Source organism: Palaemon carinicauda, chromosome 42 (genome assembly GCF_036898095.1).
Source record: "Palaemon carinicauda isolate YSFRI2023 chromosome 42, ASM3689809v2, whole genome shotgun sequence".
Classification (NCBI taxonomy): Eukaryota; Metazoa; Arthropoda; class Malacostraca; order Decapoda; family Palaemonidae; genus Palaemon; species Palaemon carinicauda.
Genome location: NC_090766.1, coordinates 24,524,725 through 24,542,399, shown reverse-complemented (window position 1 = coordinate 24,542,399; position 17,675 = coordinate 24,524,725). Strand labels below are relative to the sequence as shown.

Genomic DNA, 17,675 nt, shown 5'->3' with positions numbered 1-17,675 from the left:
AAAGGCTACATAAAATCAATTGATCTGTAATATAGTTATAAAACTATTTTGTTTAAATAAAAAAAAATATATAAAAAAGCAGTAACTTGAATTTGAATCTAAATATCTTAATTTAAAAAAATTACTTAGTCTATCTATTTACGAAGGCACTTCCCCCCATTTATTTGGGGGATAGCCGACATCAAACATATAAACAAAAGGGGACCTTGCCTCTCACCGCTCCTCCCAGCCTGACGAGGGATTCAGCCGAGTTTTGACTGATACTGCTAGGGTGCCACAGCCCACCCTCCCCCATCATCCACCACAGATGAAGTTTCATACACTGAATCCCCTACTGCTGCTACCTCAGCGGTCACCAAGGCAACCGGAGGAAGTAGCAGGGCCTACCGGAACTGCGTCACAATCGCTCACCATTTATTCCTATTTCTAGCACGCTCTCTTGCCTCTCTCACATCTATCCTCCTATCACCTAGAGCTTTCTTCACTCCATCATCCACCCAAAGCTTGGCCTTCCTCTTGTACTTCTCCCATCAACTCTTGCATTCATCACCTTCTTTAGCAGACAGCCACTTTCCATTCTCTCAACATGGCCAAACCACCTCAACACATTCATATCTATTCTAGCTGCTAAATCATTTCTTACACCCGTTCACACCTTCACTACTTCATTCCTAACTCTATCTAATTGAGATACACCAGCCATACTCCTTAGACACTTCATCTCAAACACATTCAATTTCTCTCTCTCCGTCACTTTTATTCCCCACAACTCCGATCCATATATCACAGTTGGTACAAACACTTTCTCATGCAGAACTCTCTTTACATTCATGCCTAACACTCTATTCTTTACCACTCCCTTCACTGACCCCCACACTTTGCATCCTTCATTCACTCTCTGATATACATCTGCTTCCACTCCACCATTTGCTGCAACAACAGACCCCAAGTACTTAAACTGATCTACTTCAAGTAACTCTCCATTTAACATGACACTCAACCTCGCACCACCTTCCCTTCTCATACATCTCATACCCTTACTCTTACCCACATTAACTCTCAACTTCCTTCACGCATATACCCTTTCAAATTCTGTCACTAATTGATCAAGCTTCTCTTCTGCATCCGCAACCAGTACAGTATCATCCAAAACAACGGATTGACCTCCCATTCATGATCACTCTCGTCTATCGGTATCAATCCTCGACCAAGCACTCGAGCATTCACCTCTCTCACCACTCCATCAACAAACAGGTTGAAACATCATGGCGACATCACACATCCCTGTCTCAGCCCCACTCTCACTGGAAACCACTCGCTCGCTTCATTTCCTATACTAACACACGCTTTCCTACCTTTGTAGAAACTCTTCACTGCTTGCAACAACCTTCCACCAATTCCATATAGCCTCATCACATTCCACATTACATCCCTATCAACTCTATCGTACATTTTCTCCAGATCTATAAAAGCAAAATACAACTCCTTGCCTTTTGCTAAATATTTCTCGCATATCTGCCTAACTGTAAAAATCTGATTCATACATCCTCTACCTCTTCTAAAACCACCCTGTACTTCTAAGATTGCATTCTCTGTTTTTTCCTTAATCCTATTAATTATTACTCTACCAAACACACTCAACAAGCTAATACTCCTTGAATTACAACACTCGTGCACATCTCCCTTACCCTTATATAATGGTACAATACACGCATACACCCAGTCTACTGGTACCATTGACAACATAAAATCACAAATTTTTAAGTAATTTGTATTTTTCCTAGCACTTACCGAGAACTACTTTCTTAGGAGGTACCTGGAATCTCCTCTCAACCGACCAGAGTTTTGTGTAGTTTACCCTACTTCAGTTTTCTGTGAGGACTACCCCAGGCAGAAGGATACGTGCCCTGAGGCTAGTCCCGAGCCAGGTCGCGTGTTAGCTTGGGTCTCGACCCTCGGTAAGTTCTTGGATGTTAAAAATATCTAAGGGTCAGTAAGGCACTCGGGGAAGGAAGGGAGGGCCATTACCCAAAAGTAGTTCTCGGTAAGTATGTTAGGAAAAATACAAATTACTTAAAAATTTGTGATTTGTTCCAACACAGAGACTTACCTCGAACTACTTTCTTAGGAGACTTACACTTTAGGAGGTGGGAGTGTCTTCCTGACCTCTAGACCCAACTAATCCGGGCAACAAGGAACCTAGGTAGGAAACTAGGTTCTAAGATATCCGGAAAACGAAACATAGGGAAAAACTACACAAAGAGCTCATGTTAGTGTCTAAGTACTCACCCTTAAAAAATTCCACGATGCTGAGTCTTGTGACGAAGTTGTGAAGTCATGTCTTGTGCAGGTTCTATCTGGGTCTATCTCCGGGGGTCGGGAAAGGAAAGGGACCTGTGTCTCCTGGTTTTACTACCCACGATTGTACCTGGGGCTTCACTGTTAAATCGCTTGGAGCGCGGAGATGACTGTCCCAATAGAGAACCGATTTCCTCGAGCAATCCTTGAGGTAATGAGTTGTGAAGGTCGACTGGTTCGACCAGGTGCCTGCTCTAAAGATCTGGGCCACCGCCATGTTCTTCTCAAAAGCCAGAGAGGTACTTAGACCCCTAATGTCATGGGGCCTGGGATTACTTGTCAGGGGAAGGCCCACCTTGCTATAGGCCCTGACAATCACCTGTCTTAGCCAATAGGAGATAGTATTCTTAGATACCTGCTTTTTCACTGTACCCGTGGAGACGAAGAGGTTTTTGATACCAGGGCGGAGATTAGCCGTCCGCTCAAGGTATTTCCTCACGGCTCTGACGGGGCACAACTTCAAATCCTCCGGATTCCCTGATCGAGGAATTGCTGGCATTGAGAAGCCTTCGAACTTAGGATCCCAGACTGCTGGATTCTTTGTTTTAGCCACAAAAGAAGGGACGAACTTGAAGGAGACCTCACGCCATCCCTTCGTATGAGAGACTTCGTAGGACAACCCATGGATTTCTCCCACCCTCTTAGCTGAAGCCAAGGCCAACAAGAAGACCGTCTTGAGAGTGAGATCCCTGTCCACTATGTCCTTCAAGGGTTCGAACGGTGGTTCACTTAGCATTTTCAGTACTCTTGCCACATCCCACTGCGGCACCCTGGAGGCTTGCGGAGGGCATACTTGTTCGAAGCTCCTGATGAGCATAGAGATATGCCTAGAGGAGCCCAGATCAATGCCCTTCAGAAGTAAAACTTGGCCCAAGGCTGCACGGACTCCCTTGATGGCTGGTATTGACATGCCCACCACATCTCTGAGGTGTACGAGGAAATCCGCAATATCCGAAACCGAAGCTTTTAGAGGCTTGATGTTTCTTGAGGAACACCATTTCGTGAAAGTGGTCCATTTCGCCTGGTAGACCGCTGCCGAAGACCGCCTCAGATAACGCGACATCCTCTCAGCCGTTCCTGCCGAATATCCTTTCTTCCTCAGGAGACGCTCGATAGTCTCCAAGCGTGAAGGCGAAGAGACCGAGGATTGTCGTGGAACCTTTGGAAGTGTGGCTGCTGCAAAAGGTCTGGTCTGTCGGGCAGAGGCCACGGGGGAAGACACGCTAGGTCTCTTAGATCCGCGAACCACTCTCTCTCCGGCCACCAGGGCGCTACCAAAGTCATGCTTAGGTTGTGAGCTGCCCTTACCCTGTTGAGCACTTTCCTGATCAATGTAAAGGGAGGAAAAGAGTACACGTCGAGATTGTCCCATTTGTGCTGAAAGGCGTCCTCCAATGCCCCTTTTGGGTCTGGGACAGGAGAACAGAATATAGGGAGTTGTGCGTTCAGTCTGGTTGCAAAGAGATCCATCACCGGCGAACCCCATTTTTGAATGATGAGCCTGGCTACTTCTGGGTGAAGAGACCACTCGGTTCCCACTACCTGGCCCATCCTGCTGAGCCCGTCGGCTAGAACATTCCTTATCCCTGGAATGAACCTTGCTGAAATCACGATTTGTTCTGACTCGGCCCAATCCAGGATCTCCAACGTGAGATTGCACAACTCCTTCGACTTGAGACCTCCGTGTTTCTTTATGTACGCTACTACAGTGGCGTTGTCGCATATCAACGCCACTGTGTTTCCCCTTAGAAGATCTACGAACTGTAGGCACGTTTCTCGGACTGCCTTCATCTCTAGGACGTTGATGTGCTGTGCTTTCTCTTCTTCCGTCCAAGAGCCTCTTGCTGACTTGCCGAGGTGTGCCCCCCACCCCTCCTTGGAGGCGTCTGTGAAGAGAAGAATCTCGGGGGGGCTCGGCTACGAAGGGCATCCCCTTGAGGGTATTCGCTCGATCCTGCCACCACTCCAGGGATTGTTTTTTCTCTGGAAGAACGGGAATTAACTTGTAGGGGGAGTCTAACTGGTTCCAGAGCCCATTCAGGTTCCAATGTATGCTCTTGAGTCTGAGCCTCCCTTGGGGGACCAGTTTCTCTAATGATACTAGGTGACCTATCAACCTCTGCCAGTCCTTGGCTCTCCTGGGCTGCCCTGAAAGGAAGGGCCGGAGGATCTGGTCCAGGTTGTTCAACCTCTCCCCTGACGGAAAGGGTCTCACTAGGCGGGAGTCCAGCACTATTTCCAAGTCAGTCATCCTGGTGGAGGGAGACAGATGCGACTTCTCCAGGTTGATAGTGATACCCAGAACTTTGCAGAATTGTATTAGTTTCACACCTTGATCCTTCAAAACTACCTCTGAGGAAGAAAGAAGCAACCAGTCGTCCAGGTAGCGAATGAGGCGAATACCCCGTTCGTGAGCCCACACAGAGACTGTCGTGAAGATCCTTATGAATACCTGGGGTGCTGTTGACAATCCGAAGCAGAGGGTCTTGAACTGCAGGATTTGGGTACCCCACTTCACCCGGAGAAACTTCCTGCTTGAGGGGTGGATAGGGATTTGAAAATACGCGTCCTTGAGGTCTATGGACATCATGAAGTCCCCTTCCCTCAGGGACTGCAGGACCGACTTCGGGGTGTCCATCTTGAAGTCGGTCTTGCACACAAACTTGTTGAGGGCAGACAGATCTATCACCGGTCTCCAACCTCACGTCGCTTTCTCCACCAGAAGGAGTTGGCTGTAGAAACCTGTGCCCGGTTGTAGGACCGTTTCCATCGCACCTTTTTCCAACATCGTGGATACTTCCTCCTGTAAGGCTGCCCTCTTCAAAGGGTCCTTGGGTGCTAGCCCGACTGGCTGGAATCAGAGGCGGTGGTTCTGCCCGGAATGGTAGTCTGTAACCCTCCTTCAACACCATTACTGTCCAGGGTTCCACACCGTGGTCCTTCCATGCTTGCCATAAATGTCTGAGGCATCCCCCAACCTGAGGCTTGGGCAGGAGTAGGGGGCCTCTCACCCTATCTCCTTCTGGAGGATCGACCTGAACACCCTCTCCTGGAAGCTGAGTAGAACGTTCTAAACGAGGCAGGTGCTGTCGGAGCTCCTCTACGGGGGGGCTGCGGTGGTTGAGCCCAAGAGGAAGATGGGGCGTTTCTTCTCGTCTGGCTAGGAGAGGCTCGAGAAGTAGAGGGTCCATCCGACATAGGTCTTCTGTAAGCGGGTCTCCTCATGGCTTGAGGTCTGGGACTGCTCACTTCCTTCCTCCTCATGACCTTCTCCATGATTTCCTCCATTTGTTTCAAGGGAAAAAGCGAGTCACCCCACACGGGCAGGCTCCTCAAAGCCCTCGCTTCCCTGTCAGGGATTCTCCGGGATAGCTTGGTCAGGACCGTATCCCTTCTCCTAAGGACCCAGTTGGCCGATAGGGCAAGAGACTGGAACGTCAAGAACTTCACTGTCCTTCCCCCGGAGATGATGAGTTCTTTCAGGAGGGCTTGATTCGCTGGGTCTGACAAGTCGTAGGTGGCCTGGATACCCACCAGAGTTGATGCCAACCAGTCCAACCAGGAGGCGACGTTGACCAGGTCTTTAGATATCTCCTCCATCATCGTCGCCTCTGACTGGGAGAAACAAATCGGGGCTGAGGAGGCTCTGTCCTCTGGGGCACCCTGACCTAACACTTCAAGGGAGGCCTCCATCCTACAGGCTCCCGGTCGCTGCCCCTCCGGCACATAATATTTGCTCTGGGACCTTAGACCCTGGAGTAATTTTGAGGCACTCTGGGATTTGGGGGCTTCGGCATTGCCCGCCACAACCTTGTCTACGTGAGTGCGTCCCAGAACCACGTCCCTGGCCACAGGTAGCGCTAAGGAGGGTTTCTGCTGTACGGGGGCCTCCATTAAATGATTGAGGCTGGAACGCCAGGCATCCTCGTCGGCGGGAACAGGCTCCTCGATCCTGTGATGCCTCCGTATGAGGCCTATAACCCTTCGATAGGCCGAATCCTCGGTTGGAGAACCCTCTGCGTCGCCGACCGCGCCCTCCGTCTGTAGCTGAGGCGCTGTCCTGACGGGCACCTCCGTCTGGCGCTGAGGTGCTGACTCGACGGACACCTCCGTGTGGCAGTAAGGAGCTGTCCCGACAGGCACCTACGCACTAGGCCTCGGTCCTGGGACAGTCACCGCCGCGTCGGCGAGGGCTTCCGTCCTTAACATGTCCTTCGACAATGAGGGTGAGGCTTCCTTGGGCTTGCCCGACGGAGGAAGCCGTCCCTGTGTATCCAAAGGTCGAGCCAATTTTGCCGACTCGACGAGGCTGCCCGTCCGAAAAAGTGACTCCCTCTGCTGGGCGGGTTGAGTCGGTTGTTTCGTGGCCTTACGCCTGTCTGAAGAGGTCCTTTCGCTCTCGTCCTTCCGTGGGTCAAACCTGTGGTTGGAAAAGGACCTCCTTGGAGAACCGTCTCTGGAACGCCAACTCGCAGAGCTCAGGATCGCAGCGAAGTCCGCGAGCTTCTTGCGGGGGACGAGGACCCATTCTTCTTTGGGAGACCTACTCCTCCTGTATTTCTTCTTCGGAGACCTGGAACGCCTTCTTCCATATCTCGACCTCGAACGGGAACGTCTGCTCCTGGATCTATCCCTCCTCCGGCGGCGCCTACTCCGCGCTTCTCCCTCCGAAGAGAACGATGAACCTGCCGCTGAAGACTCCGACGACTCTGCATAACGCGACCGAGGGGCAGGCGCATGGGCAATGGACGTCTTCGTGATTTGCTGGGTTCCGGAGGTCGAAGGTTGCAGAAACATGTCAGGAACTGCTGAAAGAGGAGCTGGGGGAGAGTTTGGTCGCTCCACGTTGGGTAACCAGGAACCAAGGCCTTCTTCCATCCTCAACGGGGACCTACCTGGAGTCTTCGGGGGTCCCCATCCGAAGGGATCCGCTACCGGAGAGTCTATCTTATCTTGGGTGCCATCAGCTGCAGAGGTACCTGAAACGTAGGCCCATGAAGCGGGCGAAGAAACAGGGACATTTTTACCCCACATGGGGTCATCAGACGAGACGTGCCCCCCATGCACAAGGGCAGTCTCTCCAAGACCCCTACTAAAAACACATTCAGGCCCCCCACTTGCCTGCAAAGAGTCAGCAACTCCAACATCTCGAAGACTAGACTCCTTGGGAAGAGCAATCGGCTTCTTCCCCGCAACGGACTTACCTCGTCCCCTACTCTGGGTAGGGGAAGATGGGAGAGAAACACTGTCAGACTTCCCTCCTGGCGATGTCAAGGGCGAAGAGGTGCTCGCCTTCCTGGGAGATCGCTTAGCAGACTTCTTCTTTTTCGTACTAAAACGAACCCACTGGATTTCACTCCACGACACACACTCCGGACACGTGTTTGACGGAGAGCACACTCTACCCCTACACAAAGATCAAAGGGAATGCGGGTCAACCTCCGGCTTGGACAAAAACGCTCCACACGACTTCCCGGCTCTAGGCCCAGGACAACGGTGGGCATGCTCCATAATGCACAACACAACACCGTAAGACACAGGAATGCAGGGAAAGGATAAGGAATACACTTGGGAAAGCACAAGGGAATCAAGCGAACACGCAAGAACACAAGGGAAAGTACAGGGATACCACGTGGGACACGCGAGTCGGGGACACAAAGGGTCGCACTGAGAACGGAGAGCGTCGGGATGGTATCACGACGCGACCAGAGAACTTACTGAGGGTTGAGACCCAAGCTAACACGCGACCTGGCTCGGGACTAGCTTCAGGGCACGTATCCTTCCGGCTGGGGTAGTCCTGACAGAAAACGGAAGTAGGGTAAACTACACAAAACTCTGGTCGGTTGAGAGAAGATTCCAGGTACCTCCTAAGAAAGTAGTTCGAGGTAAGTCTCCGTGTTGGAACAAACACATTAAACAATCTCACCAACCATTCAAGTACTGTCACACCTTCCTTTAACATCTCGGTTCTTCTCACACTATCCATACCAGGTGCTTTTCCTACTCTCGTTTCACCTAGTGCTCTCCTCACTTCCTGTTGTAATATTTTTCTCATTCTCATCTCCCATCACTGGCACCTCAACACCTGCTACAGTAATTATCTGCCCCCCTATTATCCTCAACATTCAGTAAACTTTCCAAATATGCCACCCAAATTTTACTTGCCTCTCCTTTTAACAACCTTCCATTTCCATCTTTCACTGTCTCTTCAATTCTCGAACCAGCCTTCCTTACTCTCTTCACTTCTTTCCAAAACTTCTTATTCTCTTCTTAGTGATATAAATCCTCTCAATAAGAAACAAATTATATAAAATACTTGAGAATGGGCAGCATAAGTTTTAAACTTAAAAATGAAGTATTAAAATACTTACAGGATGAACAACAGAGTCCATATTCCTAAGTTTGATCTTGAGAAAGCTCTCTTTGGATTTCGCGGTGTCTGGATACTCTACACTGTTGGTCGTAACTTCAACAAGACACTTCTCTGTGACCTCCTTCCTGTCTGACTGCAGGTTGTTATTACTCCCATGGGTAGATGCTTTAGGTAGCGTTGAAATGCCGGTGGTTTCAGTAACCATTCTGATGAGAAATGCCATCACCATTAATACAAAGAATGGAAATTTCTTATCAAAAAATAATAAAATTTACTTTTGGAATTGAAGCAGACATTGGTAAATATTACCCTAAACAGCTTCACCTAGTTATAAAATTTCACAGACACTGGATAGCAAGAAGGGGGATGATTTTAGTAAGAGGCTACGAAACATTCTAGTAATGTTGCACTAATGGCACTATCCCTAACGAGGGTGAACTAGTTACATCATAATAGCCAGTCCATTAATCGTCTGAGTTATTGCACTTCATTTAAACTTGAAGTCTGGTATAACCACTATCACTCAGAGTATTAACCCTCAAGAGAATGAAAAGATTAATCAATATCACACCCCATACACTGAGAAAAAATGTACCAAAAAGACAGAAACAGCTGATGAAATGTGGAATAATAAAAATTTTAATATGTAGAGGATTTCAAATAGTTCTGTAAATATGTACTCAGTACTCTCATAACAAATTTGACTATTAATCAGTTACCCAGGGCAATAGATGAAGGCAGAATTTTTGCTGCATTAAATTTTAGGCAGTCACAGCACAAGATTCCAGAATACTCTCTATATGCAAATTATTTATTTCCAATATCTTATTTATTATATCAAAATCTTCAATTTCTAATTGGAATACAAAGTATATGTAATAACGATAAAAAAGAATCAATCAATTTACGTAAATATAACGATAAACCTTATTAGTAAATGGAAAGAAAATGCTGACAACTCTCAAAATATATAAGCATAACTCATTTGATCATATAAATAAAATTTGTGATACTGTATTCATAAACGCACATTTACACTACACATCACTCATTCATATGATCAAACAAAAAATAATGATATACACGAGTTATTTGAAAACAGGGATAGTAGAGAAATAACAAATGAAATACAAATCAAACAACCATTCTAAAATATATCAAGAACAATTACAACTTTAAAATAGACGAGTCATATACAAACTGGAAGTATCGGGGTTGAGCCTCAACTTTAGAAAAAAAAAAGTATTGACTAATCTAAGTACTATAACCTTACCTATTAGGCTTTGCACCTGATGATATTTTCATATCCCCTCTCCTATTGGTATACTTGTTAACTGCGGAGTTGACGCTTGCCACGTGTGTTTGTGATGGTGGTGCTCGTGGTGTAGTGATGAGCTGCCTTTCATTTGGAGTTGGAGGAGTCACAAGAAGCGATGGCGATGAGGCAGTAAGCCCAGAAGTTGATGAGGAACTACTGGTATCTGGCATAATGGAGATGGTAGCACAACGACTCTCATGCTCGCACATGACCTAACAGATGGAAATAAAGATGATTAATTTTTTTGCTGTTATCACTCTAAAAACCCAAAAATCTTATGGTTTGTATCTTTAAATAATGAAATATATGAAGAAAAGAATGAAAAAAAGCAACGGGTGAAATCTATTCAGTATTTCAAATAAATTTTCTTGGATTTTAAACCAATTCCTAATTTCTATATAATAAGTATCCTCTACTATTTTGTTTTAAAGAAATTAAATATTATAGTAATATCAAATATTATCCCTGTTTATATATGGGACACAAAATTATCCCTCAATAAAAATGAGCTAAAAAACAAGAAAATTTGTAAGACTAAAAATTAAATATTCTTAATAACCCACATTTCTTACAAAAATAAATGAGTGAACAATACTTACATATTAGAAAAAAAAAAGGCATTACTTGCAAAGTTACAGAAATATATAAATAAAAAAAAAAGAATAGAATTATTCATTAAAAGGTTTTAAAAAATGAGAAATATATAACTGAAAAAAAAAAAATAGAATTATTCATTAAAAGGTTTTCAAAAATGAGATCAGATCTTTTAAATGCTTCAAGTAGAAATATTTAAATTACTAAAAACATAAGTCTTACTATGGATGGATCTGTTCACCATGCTATCTCTAAATTAATACATACATACATATACCAAGGCATTTCCCCCAATTTTGGGGGGTAGCCGACACCAACAAGGAAACAAAACAAAAAGGGGACCTCTACTCTCTATGTTCCTTCAGTAATTAGGTTCATATAAAGCACTAATAAAAAAAAAAAAACTTATTTTCTTTTCATTAAAATAAATGTACATACATACATATACCAAGGCACCTCCCCCAATTTTGGGGGGTAGCCGACATCAACAAATGAAACAAAAACAAAAAAGGGGACCTCTACTCTCTACGTTCTTCCCAGCCTAACAAGGGACTCAACTGAGTTCAGCTGGTACTGCTAGGGTGCCACAGCCCACCCTCCCCCGTTATCCACCACAGATGAAACTTCATAATGCTGAATCCCCTACTGCTGCTACCTCCGCGGTCATCCAAGGCATCGGAGGAAGCAGCAGGCCCTACCGGAACTGCGTCACAATAGCTCGCCATTCATTCCTATTTCTAGCACGCTCTCTTGCATCTATCCTCCTATCACCCAGAGCTTCCTTCACTCCATCCATTCACCCAAACCTTGGCCTTCCTCTTGTACTTCTCCCATCAACTCTTGCATTCATCACCTTCTTTAGCTGACAGCCATTTTCCATTCTCTCAACATGGCCAAACCACCTCAACACATTCATATCCACTCTAGCTGCTAACTCATTTCTTACACCCGTTCTCACTCTCACCACTTCGTTCCTAACCCTATCTACTCGAGATACACCAGCCATACTCCTTAGACACTTCATCTCTAACACATTCAATTTCTGTCTCTCCATCACTTTCATTCCCCACAACTCCGATCCATACATCACAGTTGGTACAATCACTTTCTCATATAGAACTCTCTTAACATTCATGCCCAACCCTCTATTTTTTACTACTCCCTTAACTGCCCCCAACACTTTGCAACCTTCATTCACTCTCTGATGTACATCTGCTTCCACTCCACCATTTGCTGCAACAATAGACCCCAAGTACTTAAACTGATCCACCTCCTCAAGTAACTCTCCATTCAACATGACATTCAACCTTGCACCACCTTCCCTTCTCGTACATCTCATAACCTTACTCTTACCCACATTAACTCTCAACTTCCTTGTCTCACACACACTTCCAAATTCTGTCATTAATCGGCCAAGCTTCTCTTCTGTGTCTGCAACCAGTACAGTATCATCCGCAAACAACAACTGATTTACCTCCCATTCATGGTCATTCTCGTCTACCAGTTTTAATCCTCGTCCAAGCACTCGAGCATTCACCTCTCTCACCACTCCATCAACATACAAGTTAAACAACCACGGCGACATCACACATCCTTGTCTCAGCCCCACTCTCACCGGAAACCAATCACTCACTTCATTTCCTATCCTAACACATGCTTTACTACCTTTGTAGAAACTTTTCACAGCTTGCAACAACCTTCCACCAACTCCATATAACCTCATCACATTCCACATTGCTTCTCTATCAACTCTTATCATACGCTTTCTCCAGATCCATAAACGCAACATACACCTCCTTACCTTTTGCTAAATATTTCTCGCATATCTGCCTTACTGTAAAAATCTGATTCATACAACCCCTACCTCTTCTAAACCACCCTATACTTCTAAGATTGCATTCTCTGTTTTATACTTGATCCTATTAATCATTACTCGACCATACACTTTTCCAACTACGCTTAACAAACTAATACCTCTTGAATTACAACACTCATGCACATCTCCCTTACCCTTATATAATGGTACAATACATGCACAAACCCAATCTACTGGTACCATTGACAACACAAAACACATATTAAACAATCTCACCAACCGTTCAAGTACAGTCACTCCCCCTTCCTTCAACATCTCAGCTCTCACACCATCCATACCAGACGCTTTTCCTATTCTCGTTTCATCTAGTGCTCTCCTCACTTCATCCATTGTAATCTCTCTATCATTCTCATCTCCCATCACTGGCACCTCAACACCTGCAACAGCAGTTACATCTGCCTCCCTATTATCCTCAACATTCAGTAAACTTTCAAAATATTCCGCCCATCTTTTCCTTGCCTTCGCTCCTTTTAACAACCTTCCATTTCCATCTTTCACTGTCTCTTCAATTCTTGAGCCAGCCTTCCTTACTCTCTTCACTTCTTTCCAAAACTTTTTCTTATTCTCTTCATATGAATGACCCAATCCCTGACCCCACCTCAGGTCAGCTGCCCTCTTTGCCTCACGTACCTTGCGCTTTACTTCCACATTTTTCTCTTTATATTTTTCATACTTCTCTATACTATTACTCTGCAGCCATTCTTCAAAAACCCACTTTTACCTTCACTCCTTCATTCTACCATTCACTGCCCTTCCTCATGCTGCCTCCAACAAGCTTCTTGCCACACACATCACTTGCAATCCCAACAAAATTTTCTTTTACTAACCTCCACTCCTCTAAATTGCCAGTTTCTCTTACTTTCACTTCGTCATATGTCATTTTCAACCTTTCCTGATATTCACTTTTTACCCAGTTTTATTAGCTCTTCAACCCTCACTAGCTCCCTTTTACATCCACCTACTCTATTCCCCCATTCTTTTGCTACAACTAATTTTCCTTCCACCAAAAAATGATCAGACATACCGTTAGCCATACCCCTAAACACGTGCACGTCTTTCAATCTTCCAAACTTTCTTTTAGTTATTAACAAACAATCCATTAATGCCCTTTCTACTACTCTTCCATTTGCCATTCTTACCCATGTATACTTATTTTTATCTTTCTTTTTGAAAAAGCTATTACTTATCACCATCTCTTGCTCAACACACATATCTACCAGTCTCTCACCACTCTCATTTTCACCTGGCACGCCATACTTCCCAATGACACCTTCTACCTCTCCAGCGCCCACTCTAGCATTTAATGTAATATATAATAATGTTTAATGAAGATATATGAAACAATTAAAAAAAAATCTTCATCAGCACCAAGTTTTTAAAATCACTTCTATCATAAATATTAACAATTGGTATTATCATCACTGGTAAAAATTCCAGAATTGTGGTGATTATCTCTAAAAATTTAAAATTAACGACTAGGAAGATCATTCATTACACAGATCACTACTGGTATAAAACTTTGAGAACACTGTTCTGTATTGAACTCCACAAAATGAAACATCGCGTCTTCTAAACTCATGGAAAATGGGCATTCATGTAATCTAGCAATAAATAGTACATACTTGCACATTGCTACACTTACTAATTAATAAGGTTAACAGTCAAATCTTGGAAAACATAATAATTTCAAATTACTTTGACAAGATCAGCCAATCCAATAAGAATCACCCAAATAACTTGCTCTAAAGTGAATTGAAATGAGAGCCAGGAAGTATAAATTAAGATGTATAACAGCTAAGTAGGAAGGATCAAGAAACAAAGGGAAAATAAAATGCACAAAGCAATGCAGATGGGATTAAAAGGATATTATAAATAACTTTATGTATTATCTGCAGTGTGCCATAGAATTTAATTGATGTAAGTTGGGGCCTGTAAGGCCATTCTGCACTGAAGTGTAACTGTGGGAAAATGTTGCAGTTGCATTTTGACGGAAATGTTAAGAGGATGGACAGCAAGAAGAGAGGAAGGAAGTCAGAACAGATGTAGAGTAGAAGGGGTTGTGGTAGCCTACTGGAAACGTCCCTGCCAAGCGACCTTCTGTGCTGGGGTTGGAGACCCACTCAAACTTGAAAGTTTCTAGTAGAGTCTGCAACCTTACCATCCTTGTGAACTAAGAAAGGAGGTTTGGGGGAGCATATAGGTCGACCTGCCGACGCATCAGCAGCTATTGCCTGAACCTCCCTGTGGTGGAGATGGGGCTTGGGTGCACTGTCCCTTTCCTCTGCCATTCATGAGCAATATATAAATCTTTAAAGTGCATCTCTGGCTCAAAGAATGCTGTGGAAATCCTTAAGTAATGCCTACTTACAGTGTGCCACATGAGGTGCACTGATTGGCACTACTCCCTACAGGGTGTCCTGCAGAAGGTATATATACTATAGGTAGTAAGCACCTACATAGAATAATAACATATCCCCTAAAGAGAAATTATTCTTGTCAAACTTGTAACGTTCAGAAAGCACAACATAGGTAGTAAGCGCCTACCAGAGAACACCTAAAAAGTAAACAAACCTGCAATGTTCCTATAACTGGACTGGCGATCGATTTTGGCATCACAGAATGAGCAAGTCTTGCAGTGACTTTAACTGAACTTAGGCCTGGTAACATCGCTTCTTGGGGATCAACACTTAACCATTTCAAAGTTGATGAAACCTGTGGGGGATGCGTAAGAGATAGAACTTTAGTAATAAAATTCATGGTGCTTACACCTACCTTGTGTTCATAGTGCTTCTTTCTCAAAGCTGGTTAAATGCAGACATCTACCATGAAACTAAAAGAAAATTTTTTCTTTCCTTGAGTTGATCTGTTGATTAACAACAATTGAGACTGGATACACTATAGTTTCTTTTTCTTTCCAGCTCTCTTGTGTTTACTTGTTTCAGACTACAATATTGTTCTACCTGTGGTCCAAATAGTGGTTTTTGGTGATTTAGGGTATTTGATACTGATTAAAGGGAGATGTTTTGTTCTGGAATTCTGAATGCCTGAGGGTTCTCCAAGGTTTTTATTGCTGGACAAGCATGATCCTCCTTCTATTTGTCACATGCCAAAGTTAATAATCCTTGTGAGGAATGGGATTTGTTATAGAGTTCCCCTTATGAAGATAAATGTGCATGTGGTAGCTAACCATTTAAGAAGAGTTCCAAATATAAAAAAAAAATTAATGCTTTGTTCAGGGGTAAATCTAAGACTAGGCTAGCTGATTACAGAGAAGATGATAATGAAAATGACATTCGGGCTATTAACGAGCTTTCTTTGGTTAACAGTAGTGATTTACAGTTTTGAAAACAAATGAAGAAGCTTGTTCACAGGTATAGTAGATGGCTGAAAACTGAACACAACTAGATGCGGAATGAGAGCTGCGCAGTTACCCTAGTAATGCACTACTACACTATCTACCTAAACTATTATTGCATGTGGAGGAACTTAAATATTCTTCAAAGACATGAACCTACATTACTGTCCTAAACCTTGGTATAATATTTCTTTATTGCAACTTGGTTTGTAGTAAATCAATTTAATAAATACATAATTCCTGTATTCTTGATTTTTCGCTTTAATAATTAATCATTCATCTATAGCATGGTGCATATTGAAATAGTGTGCAATAGTAGGCAATCTGTGAGACAGAGTATTTTAGATTCCAAACTACAGTATAAAATTCATAACAATAATGTCCTTCAGTTAATTACTTCAAAGGCATATGTGAAATAATGTTAAAAATTACCTCCAGTATCTGCTGTTTATTTGAGTAGTTAACCACAAAAAAAGTATGAGGTGTAGTATCCAAAACAGACACATTTATTGCCTGAGGAAAGACATCCCAGGACACGTTCGACTGTTGGGAGATCGCTTGCCTCATTTGTGAAGCAATATCTTGTTCTTGCACTGGTTGACCAACTGAAGGATTGTGTTCCGTGATCCTGTGAAAATATAAAACTGTGAACTTAGAGAGAGAACAACACACTAAACTTGACCAACCCAACCTGACAAAACCCTATTTTCAGATAGGGCAAGGCTACTTCTTTTAAAGTTCTTATATTGCGGTACAATGTCGGGTTTTTATGTTTATTTCTTTCAGGCTATGACAGTGAAATCTATAGCAGGTATTAACATTGGACTGGGTTAAAAAATTTAGGTCAAAGTCAAGGCACTGGGACTGGTGAGGTCAGAAACATAGTAAACAAATTACATATAGAATAAAATCAAGTAATATTAATATAGCTTGAATATTTAAAAATACTTGACTTCCTCTTGATGCCCAACAAGGTTATATAAATCACCATCGTCTTCTAAAACACCACTGACAGATTTAACAAAATGTACTTAGCCAATTATAATCCTTCACAATGAATACATACTGCCAGAATAAAAGCTATGTTTAAAGAGATAATAGCTCCAAATTACTTATTAAATGTTATCGTAAATTAATTCATTCTAATAAACATTATCTTAATTCCTTCTACAAAAAGAAAAGGAATTATCATCATTATTACTTGCTAAGCTACAGCCCTAGTTGGAAAAGCAACATGCTATAAGCCCAAGGGCTCCAACAGGGAAAATAACCCAATGAGGAAAGGAAATAAGGAAATAAACTAAAAGTAAATACATACATACATATACCAAGGCACTTCCCCCAATTTTGGAGGGTAGCCAACATAAAAAAAAATGAAACAGAAAAGGGGACCTCTCCTCTCTATGTTCTTCCCAGCCTGACAAGGGACTCAACCGAGTTTGGCTGGTACTGCTAGGGGTGCCACAGCCCACCCTCCCTCGTTATCCACCACAGATGAAGCTTCATAACGCTGAATCCCCTACTACTCCTACCTCCGCTGTCATCCAAGGCATCGGAGGAAGCAGCAGAGCCTACCGGAACTGCGTCATAATCGCTCGCCATTCATTCCTATTTCTAGCACGCTCTCTTGCCTCGCTCACATCTATCCTCCTATCACCCAGAGCTTCCTTCACTCCATCCATCCACCCAAACCTTGGCCTTCCTCTTGTACTTCTCCCATCAACTCTTGCATTCATCACCTTCTTTAGCAGACAGCCATTTTCCATTCTCTCAACAGGGCCAAACCACCTCAACACATTCA

General features: G+C 43.7%; 1 protein-coding gene across 1 annotated transcript in view; it reads right to left on the bottom strand.

Moving 5' to 3' along the window:
- LOC137633046 (centrosomal protein of 192 kDa-like) overlaps positions 1 to 17,675 on the bottom strand; it is a 54,728-nt gene that overhangs the window by 4,315 nt on the left and 32,738 nt on the right. Inside the window, exons 16-19 of the mRNA XM_068365212.1 lie at positions 16,307 to 16,502; positions 15,091 to 15,231; positions 10,005 to 10,261; positions 8,730 to 8,937 (exon numbers count right to left, since the gene is read on the bottom strand). Of these exons, the coding sequence (XP_068221313.1) occupies positions 8,730 to 8,937; positions 10,005 to 10,261; positions 15,091 to 15,231; positions 16,307 to 16,502 (802 nt within the window). The remainder of the gene's footprint in view (positions 1 to 8,729; positions 8,938 to 10,004; positions 10,262 to 15,090; positions 15,232 to 16,306; positions 16,503 to 17,675) is intronic.